At 30.4% G+C, this 21,452-nt stretch overlaps 1 protein-coding gene across 1 annotated transcript; it reads left to right on the top strand.

Annotated features, from left to right (window-relative positions):
* Positions 1-8,102: 8,102 nt before the first annotated feature.
* On the top strand, positions 8,103-18,481 carry LOC134716016 (lipase maturation factor 1-like). Its single transcript, XM_063578683.1, has 10 exons — positions 8,103-8,315; positions 10,764-11,073; positions 11,557-11,567; positions 12,136-12,284; positions 13,814-13,879; positions 14,336-14,503; positions 15,482-15,662; positions 15,993-16,146; positions 16,440-16,733; positions 17,126-18,481. Exons 1-10 carry the CDS (start codon positions 8,111-8,113, stop codon positions 17,313-17,315), a joined length of 1,728 nt encoding a protein of 575 aa, XP_063434753.1. The 5' UTR covers positions 8,103-8,110; the 3' UTR covers positions 17,316-18,481.
* Positions 18,482-21,452: the final 2,971 nt, after the last annotated feature.

Consider the following 21,452-nt stretch of genomic DNA (forward strand, 5'->3'; position numbering starts at 1 on the left):
TACAAAAGACTCATCAGTGACGCTCGAAAAAGTAGAAGTTGTATATTTTTATCACAGATGTCAGGTTTACATGTGAATGTTGTATATGTTTGATTGGAAACGTCATATTTACATGTGATGGTTGTACATCTTTGATCACAACAAGTAAAATAGCAAGCTTACCGAACTCAAAGGAAACGAATAAGAAACAACTGTCATAATCTTGTCGTTGTACAAGCATTTCCTTATGTAGTACATGGAGGATTATACCTTGTTAAAACTGGCTAAACCTCTCAAGTGTATGACAGTCGCATAGACATAATTTTTAATTACAACAATGTGGGAGCGAATTATACTTAAAAGCCTGAGATACATGTAATAGTTCAGTCAATCAGGCAGAAATTGGAACTGTACCTTAAAGTTATTGCAACAGAAGACTTTTCAGTTTTTATCTTTAGCATTTTACCCTAAATATACTAGTACACAGAAAAAAGTCCAACAAAATATAACTTCAGAACAACTAAAAAATAACGATTTTAGAATTCCTATGGAGATTTGCATTGAAATTGGAGATAAATGGAGGCAAAAAAGGCAAAAAACTCAATGAAAATTGATATGTTCTAAATTATAATCCTGGTACCTTTGATAACTATTGTAACAGAATGTATTGATTTTTGATATTTTAGCCGTCTTTATGGTATAACAAACAGCTCTAAATATGTTTTAAATTTTTCATCAAGCTTCAATCTAGTAATATAGTCAAATAATAACTTATAATCCAATCAGAGTATCATGCTTTACATTTATTTTAAGAAAATCAACCAAAAAAAAAAGACAAAAAAGACTATTTTTTGCAGAGTTATCTTCCCTTCTAATGTTAGTTTCCATAGGAAATTAAAATTGCTGATTTCAGTTTTCCTCAAGATAGATTTTTTTCTTTGTATATTTGGGGCTTAATGCTAAAGATCAGAACTAAAACATTTTCTGTTGCAATTAGTTTGAGGTTAAACCTTAGTTTGACTGGACTATAAAGGATGTACACATTTGACAACAAACGTCCGAATTACGTGTTCAAGTTGTTCATTTATGATCACAAGTGTTCTGTTTTAATGCACAGGGTTAAGATACCTTTCTATCATGTAGCTTTAAACAAATTTAAACATCCGTATGTATAAGTTGTTACTTCATTTATAACCAAATTAGTTACTTTACTAATAAGTATTTAAATCAATTATAGGTATACACGACATAAAATAAATAACATTTACAATTAAAGGAGTATATCTTTAATCACAAACGTTATATATACATTTCAATAGAGTACATGTTTGATGACAAACGTCATATTGGTATTTAAATGGGTACACCGAAGATCATAAACATTAGATTAATATGTAATCGGGGTGCAGTAGATCCCAAACGCCAGACAAACACGTAGAATGGATTCACTGTTACATGTATTCCGAGAAAGCTTCGTCAAAAAATGAAAAGCCAAACGAGCTTGTCAGATATGTTTTTTTTTCTAAACCATTATACCGAATGTTCAGTTTTTGCTGTATTTAATTACATTTTGTTGGTATTTTGTCAGATTTGTTTAGTATTAATGCGACAATTTAGCATTTAAAAAATATTTACATGCTGAGCCATGTGCTAAAGTGAAAATTACTCTCGTATTAACTAATAAAACTGACATTTTATATGAAGACACATAAAGCATTACATGAACTAGAAAAACAGTCTCTCAGGAATTCGACCTTGATTTTGGATAAAGGCATGATATCCAATTACAATCAATAACATGATGTAATTCTACAGTTTAATAATAAGAACAGAATTATAATCATTTTTTTTCTTCACAATATGCACTTTTTTCGACAGTAAATGTCTCTTCAGTAATGATCGAGGCCAAAGTATTTGAAAATCCAAAACTCATTAGAAAATGCGTGCTTATATATATACAAAATGTACAACCCATACATGCTGGCTATCCGGGCTTTGCGTGAGGGAGGTATAGTTTTCAATTTAAAACAATTTTCACAAGTTTGTAACAACAAATTCTAATAACACATCATAATTCGTATTTTCAGGGTTATACCGAAGTACTATATAGCTACTGGGTTTGTGATTTCTGCTGATAACTTACAGTCCATCACGGAAGGACCCAGTGGCAGTGATAATATCAACGGCAACAATATTTTTGCACAAAATGCGCATCTGCAGTGATTATCGCGGCCAGACTATTTGAAAATCCAAAACTTATAAAAATGAAGAGCTTATAAATCAAAAAGGACAAAAATTAATTTTGTTCATCCAAAGACATTTCTTTTCCATCAGGAACAAACAAAAATACCTGAAACTCTTAATATTATTTTATGATCCGTCGTCGTCATCGCCCGTGTCTCACTTTTTAAATAAATTAATATAGTTGGAGAGAATTCACCCTAATAGGTAGTTTCTACTGTGCACGAAGGTGTGCTCCTTTTTTCTTATTTTATGGTCTTTTTAGTACCGAACGTGACCTATTTCCGAATATGGTTTTGCTGGGTGAATTTGCATTGCTAGAAGACATGTCTCAGTATTTATTTATCCAGCGTTCAAGTTTTGAGTTATGATGTTTTATTTTTAATTATGATCGGATATTTGTTTGTGTCTTATCGTTTGTACTTGCAATTATTTTGTTCCTTCTTATTTTCTATTTGTATGTAAAATTAAAGTTCTTTGTATGGTTTTGTTTTAATAACTATCAAAACTGTTCTTGTTTTGTTATAAGTATATCTAACCACATAATTACAAAGTAATTCTCGATTTATATTCAATATTCAATTTAAAGAAATCTACCTGTTGGGTCACTTTTTTGTGGCGTGGATACGTCGTGGGACACACATTTCTTAATTCTTTTATGCTGTTTTTGTGTAGCGTCCTAAATCAATTTTACGTATTCCTTGTTATTCTGTACTTAACATGTCGAAATGAACTGTTATTTCATTTATTTGTGTATTTCTCTGTCATGAGTGTGCTTGCATTTATTTGTACTGTATTCCTGTCGTATTATGTTATCATTTTAACGTTGTGCAATAACATTGCCATAAAGCCCGATGTTTGGCGAGCCACAAAACTACGTTCAATCCACCATTTTATTTTCTTAAAATGTCCTGTACCAAGTCAGGAGTATAGCAGTTGTTATCTAAAAGTTCGTTTCTATGCATATTGCATTGTCATTTGTTTTCGTTGCAATGCAGTGATTCTCTTGTTTCGCTATTTCCTTCTTATAGTATATAATGTTTCCCTCGGTTTAAGTTTGTTATCCAAATTTGTTTTGTCAATCGATTATGGCATTTGAGCGGTATACTTCTGTTGCCTTTATATGATCTGAGTGATTTTTCGATTTCCTTTATCTAAACATGACATAGGCATTTTCTTCCTTAACATCAGTTTTCATATGCAACTTCATGAAAACTGGTTGACGAGGTAGTGCATACTTTCTACTCTTTCAATATATCACTTCTTGTGTAGTAGTATAATTGATTTCGATAGTTTCCCCATGCCTAAGTCATTGTTTCATAAATGACATATCGAAAAAAATTTAGAGGGACGAAAGATACCAAAGGGACAGTCAAACTCATAAATCTAAAACAAACTGACAACGCCATGGCTAAAAATGAAAAAGACAAACAGAAAAACAATAGTACACATGACACAACATAGAAAACTAAAGAATAAACAACACGAACCCCATAATAATAATAATAGTCCATATATTTGCAGGCGATACATATCTTACTTGGATATGGCTTACATCTTAGTAATATTTATAGTTAGAATAGAAACATGCGACTGTTTGTTTCGTCCCTATTTATCACCAGCCCAGTAGTCAGCACTTTGGTGTTAACATGAATATCTATTATATGGTCATTTTTATAAATTTCCTGTTGCAAAACTTTGATTTTTCGAAAAACTAAGGATTTTTTTTATACCAGGAATAAATTTCCATAGCCGTATTTGGCACAACTTTTGGGAATTTTTGGTCCTCAATGCTCTTCAACTTTGTACTTTTTTTTGCTTTATAACTATTTTGATCCGATCGTCACTGGTGAGTCTTATGTAGACGAAAAGCACGTTTGGCATATCAAATTATAATCCTTGCACCTTTGATAACTAATAATATTCTACACAAATGAAGCAAAACGAATATTTGTATTCCTGTTATTTGTACACAAGTTTGTAGATTACATGTGGCAAAAATATAAAGAGATTTACAACCTTTTGAGTCTATCGGTTTTAGAGTAAAAACAGAGAAACAGTCAGTTTGAACTCCTTTATCTAATAAGTACCCTTTGAAACATTTCTAGATCCGAACTTGCATATAGGTATTACAGACCTTTCAATAGCACCGTTTCACATGTGAAGCCGCATGATTCGTCTGATGACACAATGGAGCATATGACTGACAAGGGATTAAATTCCTAAAAAAAATCAGTTGTCCACCATACGTCTTTTTTATTGGACAACCAAAGTGTGGAAGTATAGATTTGTTCAGGAGAACTCTCCAGTACCCTGATATCGCTCCTCATCATGATTTAATTGAAGTTGTATTGATGGTCCAGAAAAAAAAGATTTCGAGGAAACATGAAAGGAACTGTAAAATTAAACCATAAAACGCTTCAAGCTAAGATACCAATAAGACAACTTTAATGGGACGCTAACTAATATTCTTGCTTTTCGTCTGTAAAAATCTTATCTTTATCAGGCACAAAATCTAGATTCTAGCAACATAAATGCAAAAAAACAAAACGAGATGTTTAGACGTGTCACGGCATTTTTCTATCCCAAATTCATGTATTAAGTTTTGATGTTATATTTGTTATTTTCATCGGATTTTGTCTAATGCTTAGTTCGTTTCTGTGTGTGCTACATTTTAATGTTGTGTCGTTGTTCTCCTCTTATATTTAATGCGTTTCACTCAGTTTTAGTTTGAAAATGGGATTTGTTTTTCTATCGATTAACGAGTTTAGAACAGCGGTATACTACTGCTGCCTTTACTTATTTGCTTGAAAAAAAATCAAAAAATCAAAAAAATTCAAAGGTTTAATTTACTAATTCTTTTTAACCATATAGAAACTCGGGAGATATGTCATAAACTTGCTTCTGGTGAATGTATAGGTGACGTTAAGCCTTAAACCGAAAATGTTTCTCAATGTTATTGCATGTCAACCGTATGATGAACTTGGTTCGTTATGAAACGAAACCTTTGAAGAAATAGTAGACTCATTGATTTACTTGTCTGCAACGTGAAATTGTTTTTCATTAGTATTTTTACACGCGTTTCAAATTTAATAAACGCAAACAATGTTATTTATAATCGATTATGCTTTGAAATAACCATCACATTAAAAATATGTCATTTTATGAAAATTAAATCTACATTGACATCCTTATATAAAATTGAGATATATACGTGCGATTTCTACTACCAATCTTACAAATCAATAATACAGGATGTATACCTTGATAGATCTGGATATAGCTTTGAAGAATAAAAAGATTAACTATAAAAAAAAAAATCAAAGATACATTGTTATCAGAATTTATATTCACAGCTTTTATAACAATGAAGATGATGCATGTAAGGTGGTCAATTGTTATAAATAAAAGTATGAAAATGTAAAAGCCATTTGATTCTAAAAAAAATCTTAAAACTTATACTTTAATATTACAATATGGTATTTTTATGTTATTGTTACTTTATTATTTTCCTTAAAATTGTCTCGTGTTCCTAGAGTTAGAAATCTGTTTTGTACCGATTTTTATTTACATTTTTATATACTAAAGTAAACCTGAGGGTTTTACCCTCATCAAAATCATATATTCAAGTGAACTTTACTTGAGTATACTATCGAAAATAGAAGCTTCGAATTTTTGTTGTTAATTGCCCAGAGTTCATCAATTTAGAAACCTGTTCTGTACTTATTTCATTGCACATTATTTTATAAATCTAAGGGTTTTATCATCATCAAACCCCTATACGCAAGCACACCTTATAATTACATTGATGATATTATCGAAAATAGAAGACGTGCTTCATGTCCTGTTTTAAAATTTACTGAATAAACGACTTCGTACTGGGATCTATGCAAACGTGACGATTTTCGTTTTCTCATTGTTAACTTACCATACCTCTGTTGCAAAAGCTTTACATTAACAATCACCAATTAAGCTTTTGAATATATGTTTTAGAGAAGGTAATTTCTTCAGAGACCCATGTTTGATGATTTATGATATGATTGGAACCGTAGTATTATAATAAGGGGAGATGTGCATTGTGTTGGTGTTAGAGTACATTCTTTTATGTGAACATCGCTGAAGAAATTCAAATATATTTAGCTTTTAGAATTTTGGGATTGAACAGGTAAAGCTTTGTTTAATTTTATTATAATCCTCCCTTTGGATTAATATAAATAGTTATCAAAAGTACCAGGATTATAACTTAATACGCCAGACGCGCGTTTCGTCTACATAAGACTCATCAGTGACGCTCAGATCAAAACAGTTTAATTTAAGCCAAACAAATACAAAGTTGAAGAGCATTGAGGACCCAAAATTCCAAAAAAGTTGTGCCAAATAGGTTTGTTAGCATTAAAGGAACACTAGCTACGAGATATTGAAAAAGATGAGATTATATTTTATCAATCATTAAAGAACGTGAAATAGTAATGTAAAAATTCGCTTTTAGCAGTCACATTGGTTCATTTTTGTCAAAATATGCAAAGAGACGTCGTTAATGAATTATTCACTTTCAAGTGAATAATTCGACCTCATTAAATCCGTATTCATGTGAACTTCAATTGAACTTCTTAGCTAAAGATTTGATCTACAAATTCATTTTCATACAGGTAAAAACGATTATTAACATATTGTTTTAACCTATAATATGAAATCAAACAGATCTAGGAAAATCCAATTGAACGAGTTCGCTACAATTACTTTACCTTGGCCAACTAAGGGAAAACACACAAGTATCTGTTTTCTTACACTTATTTCCTTGATTGATAATTTCTTATATGGTTCAGGTGATTTTTACCTGAATAGACCTAGAATTGTTTCCTCTATGTGTGATTGGGCAGAACATCTGCTCTAGTATGTGGATAGAAGGGTTGTCCACCACCCTTATTTTAAATTCGTATTCATAACATGATTATGAGAAAGAGGGCTATAGAAATATTGTTGTACACCAAAAGCTAGGAGAACAACATTTATTTATTTCTGGAAAAAAAATCAAAATGGTGACAATTCACAAGCGATTGTTTTTATACGTCGGGGCATCATTACTTGCACTTCACTATACTGGGCGCAGAAGGCTAAAGAAGTTCGTGCACTAAAACAATTTCAAATTAATGACATAAAACGCATACTAGTACCTGTTGTTTTTGAATGGATGAAACCACTCATGCATGAGTAACCAATCTTTAGATAATGGGTTAATTTGAATTCCACATGAATACGAATTTATGAGGTAGAATTATTCACTTGCAAGTAAATAATTTATCGGTGATATTTCTTTTTTTATTTTGACAAAATTGAATCAAATTTGCTACTAAAAACCGAATTATTATTTCATTATTTTAATTAATGATTGAACCAAACGAATTCACATTCTAATTCTTTCCATATCTCTTAGCTAGTGCCCCTTCAAGTAAATCCGTGTAACTTCAGCTATATAACAAATCATGACTCTGTAACCATTATCCATGGATAACCCTTATACTAGCCCTAAACCTTAGCCTTATCATAATATTTTATAAATACTCATCTAAGTCTAACTATATACTATTCAATGCACTAAAATACGGGTCTCCTAGAGTAAAGAAAAAGACTAATAATTTATTTTAGACCGTTGGTGTTCTCTTAAACTGCTAATGCAATTTTGGTTTTAAGTCATTTCTCGAGATGCTTACATCATCACAAATACATTATATGTATATAATTCTTTTGAAATTACTTTTTTTTTATACTTTACAATACAAAACATGCTGTGTTTAAAAAAATTTTTTTTTAAGGGTAATCCTTTCTCTAACTGTTATTTGTGGATTGATCTTTCTTCTGTTTTCATTGATGTAAGGGTTGTACTTTTGAGATGGAGAAGCTGCAGAAACCGTCAGAAAATATTCGACAAAGGTTTACTAAGCAACGCATAAAAACCTCTGAAAATGAAGTTAAAGAAACAAAAAAGAACACCAATGATTCTGACAACAGAAAGATAATGACAAAAGATAGTTTTGGTTATGGTTCATACTGGTTAACTCGAATTGTCATGTTACGTTATATTGGATTTATTTATTGTAAGTTCATGAAGTTGAACATAAATGAAAGAAAACTTGCCTTCATTTTTTAAAATGTTTATGTTTACTATAAATCGATTCCTATTGAGAATCATAGCATGCACAATTTTAGATTTCTTTCTTTATAAGATAAGATAAGATAAGATAACTTTATTAGCACTAACACATTGACAATAAATGGTTATGGCAACAAATTAAAGACTAACTACAATAACATATATACAATGAAGGAGTGACAGTGGATATTATTATGAGAGAAATATATATAAAAAAAAAAAAAATGAGAAGCATATACATTATTACAGAAATCAAGTACCTTTTAATAATGAGTTTCTCACCAACAAGCATTCATTCAAATAGTTGACAACAATTTTTAATATTGTTTGGGAATTACTATTTAGAATTGATATAAGCAAGTTATATGATAAGGAAGGAAATTTGTTGTTCAATAGAACATTATTTAATTTTTTAATAAGGTTATCTCTCACATATTTATAGGAGGAACATTTTAAAAGAAAGTGAAGTTCATCTTCAATGTCTCCATTGTTGCAGCAAAGACATACCCTACTCTGCTTTGGTATTTTTAGATATCGCCCTCTTTCAATAGATAAAGTATGAGCACTTAACCTCAATTTACATAATGTTGATCTATCACTTTTGGATTTGCATTGATCAACATACGATGGTCTTTTATTTGGTTTATAAAGTATATTAAAAAAAATCAATTTTTTATTTTGATTGATGTCAGTTTCTTGCTTTTGGAAGGCTATATCATTGATTCTTTCTTGAATGGGTTTTAAATACATCTTAATATCAATAGGATTTAGATTAATAAAATGAAATCCAAGTCTTGAAATGAGATTTTTCATATTTATTATCCAAGAGTTATTTTTTTCAGTTGCTTTATAAATTTTTTGGGCAAGTGAATTATTTGATTCAAGTATATGAAGCCAATATTTTATTGCTGAAAATTCTATTTTGGTATATAAAGGCAATCTATTTAGCTCGGCTAAACATGCAGCATTTGATGCTTTACAATGTATTCCTAGAATTTCTTTAATGAATTTATACTGCAAGTGTTCAAAGGGATCTGAATCCCTGTGCTGTTTGCCTATTCCCCATACTTCACTACCGTATAGAGCAATAGGCACAACTAGGGAGTCAAATAATTTTTCTAATAGCTTGCATTGGTTATTAAGTCCAATTGTTTTTTTTATTTTAAAAAGTGCTTTTCTACCCTTTTCAACAAGCAATGAGCTGCACAGATTTAGATTTCCTGTGTGCTGCAGTGTCATGCCAAGGTAGCAGTATGATTTGACAGTTTCCAGGAATTCATTATACTATTTAAAAAAATTTAATATTATGGGTTTTTCCATTTGAGTTAAATATAATGACTTTTGATTTGTTTATGTTGACTTCTAGTTTCCAGCATTTACAAAAATCACTAAGAACATTTAAAGCTGTTTGTAGTCCCTTTTCAGAATTTGATAATAAAACTATATCATCTGCAAATAAAAGGGAATTTATTGTTGTATCTCCAATTACAATGGGATTACATTACATTATACAAACAATGTTATAGCCTATAGGTAGTCCAAATACACCTAATGGCTATTTATTCCATTCCGGATAAGTTCTAAAATTACACAACTTTTTCATCCAGTAATTCACCATGCATGATACTTATTAATGAGACCCATTTAAACTACCGTAAATACTTCAAACAATATTTTTTTACTTCACTTTTAATTTAAAAAAAAGTGGATCATACTACATGTACTATATCAAAGTTTCTTGATGATCACTTTCTAAAGTTTTTTCTCCCTCAGCTCACTACTGATGACCTCCATTTTTCAGCCGGTGACCCAAACAGGAAGTTGTATAAAGGACTGTTTTTCCTGGCGATAAGGTGTATAATTATGACATCTTGAAAGGTTAAAAATATAATAGCCTTTCAAGAAGTCATAATTATTTGGACTAACTTATAGGTTGACTTTAAGTACCCAAGAGCAGATCTATATAGAAAATCAATATAAAAAAATCAATATCCATTGTACTAAATTATGAACTGAAAATCATGAACTTTATTTTTGCATTACCTGTCCCTGTTCTGTTGACAGCTACTGCTATGATGTAGTTGATGCAAGACATAGGACTGTAGGAGTGCCCTTGCACATTTTTGTATATCTGATTAAAAAGAATAATGCCATCAATACTTTGAAAAATGAACAAAAATGGCTTTAGATTTTAATAACACCTAAAAAACTGTGCTGATTACAGACTTTGTGTGCAGTTGGAAAATTTAAAGACCTCAGTCCTGGCATTTACCTGACATATATATGTTAAAATATTCTATTTTATATAAACATGATAAAAGTTAAATGCATTTTGTATTTCAGAAAGATAAAATCTTTTTTGGATTTTGATGGGCATTTTGTTTTTTTACAGTTGTTGCTTTCCTTGTTGCTCTACACCAGAATAAGGAATTAATTGGAAACAAAGGTTTACTTCCAGCCAATAATTTCCTTAACAAAGTAAAGAATTCAACAGGTGGTATAAATTTGGACACATATACTTGGATTCCAAGTCTGGTTTGGATGATTGACTTTGATACAGATTTGGACTGGTTCCTGGATGTTGTTGCTTATGTTGGCCTTGTATTGTCATCAATTGTCATATTAAATGGGGGAGCTAATTGGTTAATAATGGTGACACTATGGATATTATATCATTCCATTGTCAACATCGGCAGCACATGGTTAGTAAAAAATATTATCATGGTATGTTACATGTATAAAGGTACATTTCGAGGCCTTTTGTAGCTGACTATGTGATATGGACTTTGCTCATTGTTGAATGCCTTACAGTCACTGAGTGACCTACATGTTCAGTTAATTTCTGTGTTATTTGGTCTCATATAAAGAGTTGTCTCATTGGCAATCATACCACATCTTCTTTTTAATATGTTTATACTTATTACTGAATGTTTTTTTAGGGTATTTCTTTTTTCATATTCTGTACTATTGTTATTTATTTTATAAAGGGAACAAAAGAAATCTTAGAATAGTTATTTTTTTTTAAATTTTAGGACATTTTTTATTTTGTTTGCCTATTATCATGATTATTTTCCATTCCTTTTATTTTATCAATACATGTAGTTATAACCAAAAAATAACAACCTATTTTTCTCTATTTTGTTTAATGAAAATTTGTTAAATGTTTTGTTTTTTTGTTTTTTTAGGTATGGATTTGGTAAGTACTGATATTCTCTTCTCAAAAGATAAGTTAGTTTGCTTTCTAGTTTGTCAAAAGTAAATGAGCTTTATCATATTTGCTTTGCTGGTCAGTTTATGAAAAAATCGTAGAATCGGTAAACTTGCAATATCTTAATACCCCTGTAATTCCAACAAAAAACAAATTTTAGACTGCATTTTTATAGTCTGCATTTTTTTTGAAAAAGTAAGTATCAAAAATGATACAAAGAACAATTCAACTAAATGCTGGTTATGTGTCATTAACTGGAGAAAGGAGAGCAAAGTACATATTTTGAAGAATGAGTTGATTTTGACACTATAATATCATGCATATACATGTGTAATTTGTCTTTGGAATGTCTAATATGAATTAGGGTTATAAACAACTACATTACAAATCTTTCCATATATAAAATATTTTAACTAGGGTAAAGAATCCAGAAGAACAGGTAATGTTGAAAACATACATGTACCAGGATAGATAAAGAATAAACTGAGTTAATAACTCTATAATAGTCCTGAACTATGTTTAATAAAAATCAACATCTTGTTTTTTCTCTCACCAGGATGGGAATCTCAGCTTTTAGAGACAGGATTTTTGGCCATTTTTCTATGTCCTATTTGCAATGTGGCATCAGTTCCTAAACACACTCCAACATCCTGGATTGTATTGATGGCATACAGATGGCTCATCTTCAGGATAATGATTGGAGCAGTAAAGTATATATTAGTACACTCTAAACAGTAAAGTATATATTAGTACACTCTAAACAGTAAAGTATAATACATTAGTACACTCTAAACAGTAAAGTATATATTAGTACATTCTAAATAGTAAAGTATATGTATATAAGTACATTCTAAACAGACTTTCACAGTAAATTATACAGTCGACTCTCGTTATCTCGAAGTCAGCCGGACCGGAGAAATATTTCGAGATACACATAGTTCGACTCAAACGAAAACCGGAAGTTTGACTGAACAAGGGACACAACTCTTGCTTAGCATGGTAAAGCTAAAATAAATCCGGGTGAATATGGGAAGGGGATCGATATTCTGGTATTAGATCGATGTATTTGTATGTCATGGTCTTTCGTTATTATAATAACATTGTATTACTTATTCAATTGTTTCAGTTACAATGTTTCCTATGGCTTTTATCCGAGAGAGTAATTTCGAATCGATAGTTTCGTTATTCAGGTCGTTTAAAGTTGACAAAATTGTTTATTCTCGGATACAAAAAGACTTTAGAAAATTTAGATTCCTCTTCATTTTGTTTTATCTCACTCTTTCTTTTAATAAAAGAAAATACAACATGATTAAAGACGCAGAATGAGTAGTTTTTAGGTGATCATCAAAGGAAGTCATAATCCTTACTTTATACACACCCAAGCTCATTAGTGTAAATCACAATTAATTGTTTTGTAAACATTTTAAATACTTTTTCAAAAGATGATCTTAGGTAAACACTCGTGGAAATAGCATTTCATAAATCAATACAGTTGTCAGTGACTGGAAATTTAATTACATGTGTATTGTCAGATTAACTCTTCAATCCATTTAAATGCCGGAGGTCATGTTTTGACATATGTGTATTAGTTCGAGATAAATAATGAATTTTTAATGCTTTTGTTAACCTTGGAATCGTAAATTTAGTTCGACTCAACCGAAATTTCGACATATCCCATTTCGACTCATCAGGAGTCGAATTACATACATTTATATGGAACAAAGGTCGGGACCACGTGAAAACTTCGACTCATCCGAAATTTCGAGTCAACCGAGTTCGAGACAACGAGAGTTAACTGTACATATAATTGCACTATATAAAACAGTAGAGTATACATATAATTGCACTATATAAAACAGTAAAGTATACATATAATTGCACTATATAAAACAGTAAAGTATACATATAATTGCACTATATAAAACAGTAAAGTATACATATAATTGCACTATATAAAACAGTAAAGTATACATATCAGAACATTCTAAACACCATGAACACAAACTGTATGATTAATGGACATCAAGAATACCAAATACACACAAAATACAAACAATTACTTTGTATGGATAAAATCATAACATCTATAATGACTTTCTTGTATTAAAAAGAAAAGCTATATTAGATATCTTCATTGCTTTTAACTTTTATTTTTTACCTGCTCATTTAAAAGCCATATCAATTTGATCACCTGTCAAAAAATATAATATATATAAATATGTGAATATTTCCAGGGCATGATAAAGATCAGGGGAGATCAATGTTGGAGGGATTTAACCTGTATGAATTATCATTATGAGGTTAGTATTGTTGGATGTTTTGGTACCACACAAGTTTGTACACAGTTTAAAATCATTTCAAAACCTTCTTTTAAACTTTTGATATCATCAAACAGTTGACCAAATACTCACTATAGAATACTGTAAATTCAGAAATTATTGCATGCATTTATTATTACACTTTTGTCATTTTAAACCAAAATGCAATTTTAATATTTACGATTTTGAGAAAAGTCCTGTTTAATTCATATACAATATTTCAAAATATTTCAAAATTATTGCTATTACAACTCTTGTTGCTTTTTTTGCAAGAATAAAAACCTTGCAATAATTTCTGAATTTACAGCAAAAGTTACAATGTTTGTTTTTATAGGTTTTCAATGGAAAATTTCAGTGATTTTAAGTTATTAGAAATGACATACCGGTAAGCAAGATTATAATCATTTGTACATCAGAAATATATATTTTTCTTTCAAGACGCAGCCAGTACCAAACCCAATTAGTTACTTTATGCACCAGTCACCAGAAGTTTTCCACAAGTTTGAGACATTAACAAATCATTTTGTAGAGTTGGTTGTTCCTTTTCTACTTTTTTTACCACGCCGGTTATGTATGGTTGGAGGAGCTATACAGATATTGTTTCAGGTTTGTGATTATTTTTTAATGCTCAGGAGTGATCTATGAGGCCCCTCATGGGGGGGTCCTAGTAATCACATAATCACCATTTTTTTGCCAATATAATCACATAATCATTAAATATTTGCTTATCTTTAGTAATCAAATAATCATAAACTAAAAATACAGTCCTATATATATAGGTAATCAAATAATCATGAAATATTTGGCTTAATAATCAAATAATCATTAAAAAAACGGCCAAGTAATCACATAATCAAAAACCCCATGAGGGCCCTCATCTATCTATAGTCAGTTACTGAGTATATTCTCAATCTTCTTCATTGTATGATTTATATATATGTAAAGATATTTTCTTAGATATTGCTCCCATTGCTGATAAACTGAAAGCATTATGTGCTTCTTGACTAAAATAATAATGTACTGCAACTAAAGGTCAACATTTTATTTCATTCAAACATGCACAAGGGGCAAAGACCTCAACTTTTCATAGTATGTTTCGATGAGTAAGAATGTAGGGCACCGGGCAAAAAGTTGCAGACAAAAAGTCACAGGACAAAAAGTCTCAATTGAGTTTTTGAGATTCTTTTCTTTGAATAATAAGCAGGGACGTATATATATATATATAAGTCCTTGATTCAAGTTTACAAAATTTATTAAAGAATATCGATAATGGTAAAATAATTGTTTAGAAAACAAAAGCAAAGTGGCGTGGTAACTAAATGGCTAAATGGCTTCATGGTGCTAAGATATATATCCTTTGCATGATTAGAATTTAATTAATCTCCTATCAAATTTATGACTTTCTGTCCTGTGACTTTTTGTTCTGTGACTTTCTGTCCCTTAACTAATGAGAACAGCTTTGAATTTTCTATAAATACTACTTTAATTAATAAAGTCACATGAAAAAATAAATGGTATAAAATAATTTACTGTAACCTCCTGTCAAAATTAATGCTATGTGTAATTTTTAACGCTTGATTTCAGGTTGTCTTGATTATAAGTGGTAATTTAAGTTTCCTCAACTGGTTGACAATAGTTCCTAGCTTGGCTTGTTTTGATGATGCTAGTTGTTCATGGTTGTTCAGCAACAGTAGAAATGGTGTTAAATGGAAAGTTAGAGAAGTAGAAAATGAAATAAAACATTCCAAACAACCACCAAGACTTGGTAAGTTTGTATAAATCACAGCAACTATAAACATATCTAGTGACCTAGTCTTTATTTTGGAAATTTGAATTTATATAACTTATGATTTAACTTCCTTATGTGTTATAAAATTACAGCTATCTCTAAAGACAATGATCAGTCATAGAAAGGCTTTTAATTTTAATTGTATACTTGCATATGGATTTCTTTAAAGGTGCAGTACTTACAATGTAGCATTTATGCAAATTTTTTTTTGCATAATAGGTCTCAGTAAAAATTATTATGTTACCATGCATTTAATACCTCATAATTTATTTTTTAAGATTTGTTACATATTTATACTTGTTTCAGGTTGTTATATTAGACAAGTATTTAATTTGAGTTTAGCTGGTTTAATAGCCTATCTGAGCATTCCAGTAGTACAGAATCTTCTATCACAGAGGCAGGCTATGAATACCTCATTTGATCCTCTTAGATTAGTCAATACATATGGAGCCTTTGGCAGGTAACTTGGTTGGTTCTTTTTTGGAGTTAAATTCACTTGTTTTGATTTATATTTGGCCCGGAGTATACATGTGGAGTCTTTGTGGAATGAATTTATTTACTATGATTATTTTTTGAGGGAGTTAAGTTATCTTAATTTATTGTTCGGATAATTCGTTTTGATAATCTGCATATTTTCAACTTTGGGAGATGTTAAAACAAGGTAATACCATGAACTCAATTTTAAAGTTGCTAATGCAAAAGTATTTGTTTAACATATTCATATGGATATAAGATGTTAATTTATGTTGGCAGTGTAACAAAAGAAAGAACAGAAGTTGTATTTGAAGGAACTTATGGTGATCCTCATGGTTCTACAGCTAAATGGGAGGAGTATGAGTTTAAATGTAAACCTGGAAATATAACAAGGGCGCCATGTTTAATATCACCTTACCATTATCGTCTGGACTGGCTCATGTGGTTTGCAGCCTTTCAGAATTATCAGAGAAATCCCTGGTTAATTCATCTTGGTGTCAAACTCCTAGCTAATGATGAAGATGCTACATCATTGATTCAAAATAATCCTTTTGAAGGAAAGTCACCTCCAAGGTAAGATTTACATCAGTGTTATGTCTTATAAAAACTAATGTAATATATTTGTAATGTAATATATTTGTAATGAAATATATTTGTAATGTAATATATTTGTAATGTAATATATTTGTAATGTAATATAATTGTAATGATCTTTGTTTTCTGTCTTTGAAATGCACCAATACTCAATGACTGTTTGACAGAGAGCTTGAATACTTGGTAGGATTATTTGTCCTGGTATTCTCTAGACAATAAGTATGATAACATTACACTTTGTGAATGTGACTAACTTCCTATGAAACTATTTGACCGATAACTCTCATACTTATTTTTGTTTTGCAAGAATCTTTAATTAACTACAAAAGGGTTTAATTCATCAACTTCTAACATTATTTACTCTTTTTCAGATTTATAAGAGCAGAACATTACAGATATAGATATACCAAAATTAACAGCAAAGAAGCAAAAGCTGGAAAATGGTGGAAAAGGACAAAAGTTGGAAGTTATCTACCTCCTATATCATTAGATTCTGTCAAAGATTTTATGAAACAAATGGATTACACCATGCCAAGAATTAGAAAGATGAGGAAGCATTGAGAACAGAGAAAATAAATGAAGTTTACGTCTTTTTTCATTGGAATTATTGGAGCCAGATTGAATAGACATGTCACACATGTCCATTTTATGTTAGGTGTAGACATTATTTAGATAAACAAGTTATACATTTAAAGATTTTCGTCAAACATTATTTTCATGTTGTTTTTTTTTAAATTTGGTGTTTTTATTTTTGTTGTCACATAAAATTGTTGCTTTAGGGATTTTTTTGACAAATAATAGGCTATTTGTTTGAATTAGTTTAAAGCTTTTTGTTAGATATGTACAGTATACCAGGTGATGAATGTTTTAATTGATCTCATTTCTTTGTTAACAGCATATAGAATGCAACAAAAGTTTATATATCAGGATAAATAGGGCAGCTTTTATTTTTTATTGACACAAAAGTTGGAAAGTCAACATTTTTTTTGCCAAAATTCAAAAGATATTTTTTTAATGAGTTGGATAATTTCAATAAATTTAATTGTTATAACAGTTTTGTCGGACTGAATCTCATTGATAAGAATAGGCATAATTATAATACATTTTAGTATGAGTACCAGGGAGAAGGGTTTTAAATTTTACTTTTAATTCGCTTTTAAGCTTTTTAAAAAAAATATTTTGGTGAAGGTCTTTTGTCCGCAAAATGAATTCCCTTGTGAACTGAAATACTTCTTACATCACTGTATGTAGTGGTTAATTTAATAATGTGTTCAATTAGTTATTTTTTAAAAGAGGAAATATTTTTCACTGCAAATATGCCAACATTTTCTATGCATTACTGATTTAATTGTTAATTATTTTGACTATTTTGACAATTAACATGGAAATTTAGAAACCGGCATTGTTTAAATGCAGGGACTTTTCTAAGTTTTGATTTTGATACAATGACCATATTTACATTCCTGGACACATACTTTATAATTTTTTGAAGCAGCAGTTATTGTCAACTATTGATATGCAATTAAAACAGTGACTATTTATTTGTAAAATTTGTGTGAACAGTTCTTCATACATATTTCTATTTTGATATTAACTCATCTCTTTTATATTGTTCAAGCCTTTAGATAAGCACCCTATTGACTATTGCATGATGTAAACCTATTATATTGTGGAATTTATGTTTTAAAATGTCTTGTTGCATTCAAACTTGTAATAGAATTAAAATGATAAATTCCATATGTTTTACTGATTACGCCAGCTTTCAAGAAATGCTTTTCAATCAAGTGAGATATACAGTAGTATGTCAGTAAAGAAAAAATAAGAAAACTTTATAAAACATCTATTGAGAAAATTCTTTAATAAAAAATGTTTTTATTGGCATTTTAGTCTTTTGTTAACATTCTTCTTTCATCATCAGACTGAGCGTGGTATTGTTTAACATTAATAGGGGTTAATACTAGTTATCTTGTCTTTGCGCAATGAAAGTCAAGTGCTTACTTCAGAAATAAACACTGCTGTTGAGCAATTTCTTTTACAAGTCTTCTGTTAAAAGTAAATATTTTCATATTCAACTTAATTAGTTTCTACAGATTCTTAGTTCTCTAATCCATAAAAAAGTATTAACAAAAATACAAACCCTTATGTAAATTTTAAAGGGTTGGACAAAATCAAATGATTGACCATATCAACAAAGGGAAAGAATAGTAAACAACTGTTAAATTCATTTTTTTTTAGTAAATTTTCAGAAGTGGATATAAATGATCTTGTGAGTGTTTGGTAACTTTGATAAAGCTGCTCTTGGATCAATTAGAGGTCCAATAAAAGTTTATTGGTCAAATGTTTTGTTTAAATTAGTGACCAGTATGGTGTATGTGATAGAGACCAGTAGAACAGTAGCAAAAATAAAAATACAGTCGATGGTTGTGGCATGAACATGCAAATATAACAAAAAGCTTTATGGATCTCTCTAGTAACAAAATTGAACTGACAAGATGTTTTGCATTTGTATTGTTTAATGACCATAGCAACTAAGACAATCAAAGGTATTCCCAAATAGAGGGCGTTCTATAGGAAGAATGATTCCATATATTAATGATGTTGGATGCTTAAGTATGCATTGCAATATCGAATACGAAAACAATGAAGGACTTATACAGGCAAGGACAACCAGATTGAATTTGGAAGCTAGTAGATAGTTGAAACTGGAGTCAGTTGGAATGTTAACATGAAGCTAGTAGATAGTTGAAACTGGAGATAGTTGGAATGTTAACATGAAGCTAGTAGATAGTTGAAACTGGAGTCAGTTGGAATGTGTATATGAAGCTAGTAGATAGCTGAAACTTGAGTCAGTTGGAATGTTAATATGAAAGACTCCAGTTTCAACTATCTACTAGCTTCCGAAATATATATGGATTTCGTCTTCAAGCAATTGCCCAACGGTTCCACTACTAAGCTGTCTATTATTCCTACATTTTGGTCATGCTTACTTATTTGTAGATCTTACTTTACTGAACATACTTCCTGTTATCAGTTATTTATATCTATAAAATTTGGCCCAGTAGTTTTTTAAAAACTCCTGAAGGGGTCATTTGACAATTTAGCCGATTTGTAGGAGAGCTTACTTTGAAGAACAATTTTCTGTTTTCAGTTTACCTCTATCTATTATAGTATTCAAGACAAGAACACAAAACTGCAAAATTTCCTCAAAATTACAAATTCCAAGGCAGCAACCCAACAAAGCATTTGTTGTTTGGCCGGTTCATCGAACACATTTTTAAAACCTTATATCCCAAGGATGATTTAGGCCAAGTAACTGTATGGTTTAATTTGTCCCAGTATTCAGAAAAGCAAAACAAATTTAACATTGAACAAATTACCATTGCAACAAATCATGACTTAATTTGCATATTTTATAAAATTTCGTGATTTTCCTGTTTTTTTCATCAAATTTTTTAGTATATACTAGATTGCAAAAGTATGTGCGCACCCAAGACACAACTTTATATTTGGTGAGATTATGTCATTAGTTATAATAAAGCTTATGTTTAATCATGTTGTTGATTTTTGGCTGCGCACGATGTTGCCACAATGGAAATAAAGATAGAAAACTATAAATTCTGTATCTTTCATCATTTTTGTGAAAATAGTACATATAATGACGTATTTGTGATTGTGATGTCATCAGATAAAAATCTTTATGTTTTTTATTTATGCTGATTTGCAATAAACTTATTATTATTTTATTAATAAGATTCTAATAACAATGTTCTATTTTATACACATTTAATCTCTATGTTCTATTTTATACACATTGTATCACTATGTTCTATTTTGTACACATTGTATCACTATGTTCTATTTTATACACATTTTATCACTATGCTCTATTTTAGCCAGGTTTGTCATGCTGGTTTGCAGGTTATGGTTTGGTGTGTTAGTGTTAGTGGTGTTAGGGTTATCTGAAATTAAATGTCAACTTATCATGATAGTTATCTTGTCAAGTCGACTTAATAATGAAAATATCATTATAAATTATCTTGCTATCTTGACAAGTCGATGTCACTTACATGCCACCATACAGGCGGGGTCATCGAAGAACATGCTTTTTACTAGATACCCATATCATGATGATTGTGATGAAATTTTGTTGAATTCGTCCTAGTACCTAGTAGTTTCAAAGGAAACTGAGTTAATGAATGCCAACAGACGGAGGTCGATACTTACTTACTTAATCTTCTTTGTGTTCTTGAACACATAAGGCATCAACAGGAGGTCGATAAGCGATATGTAAAGCCCAACAACTGCCCTTTCTGATCTATCTTGTCTTCTTGGTCTTGTCAATAACAAAAGAAACTAATTTTGGTTGATTATTTAGGGAATCACTGAAGCATGACTGGAGCGAGACCCTCATAGGCAGTCAGTGGTCCCCCTATGAACATATCTGGATCCGCCACTGCTATTCTTTATGAGTTCCCCCCTCTTAATATTTTAGCAGCCTGTTTTTTTCTATTCTTAAATTTTGGCCTATTTTACTCAATTCTTTTTTCTCCATTTTTCTCTATTCTTACCCACACTTCAGACCCTCACGTATCGACTGTCACAGAAAAAGGAAAGAGTTACAGCGGGGTTGAGAGTTGTTAAAATTCGTTTAAACCCAATAGCCATTACGGCACATGTATTACATCCTGCAATCGACAA

This window comes from Mytilus trossulus, chromosome 4 (assembly GCF_036588685.1).
Source record: "Mytilus trossulus isolate FHL-02 chromosome 4, PNRI_Mtr1.1.1.hap1, whole genome shotgun sequence".
Classification (NCBI taxonomy): Eukaryota; Metazoa; Mollusca; class Bivalvia; order Mytilida; family Mytilidae; genus Mytilus; species Mytilus trossulus.

Excerpts from the sequence above, each read along its gene's own strand:
- LOC134716016 (XM_063578683.1), top strand. The coding sequence starts at position 8,111 with ATGGAGAAGCTGCAGAAACCGTCAGAAAATATTCGACAAAGGTTTACT. Across the intron at positions 12,285-13,813 it reads TCAGGATAATGATTGGAGCA|GGCATGATAAAGATCAGGGG; the intron begins GTAAAGTATATA and ends GAATATTTCCAG. Across the intron at positions 13,880-14,335 it reads GTATGAATTATCATTATGAG|ACGCAGCCAGTACCAAACCC; the intron begins GTTAGTATTGTT and ends TTTTCTTTCAAG.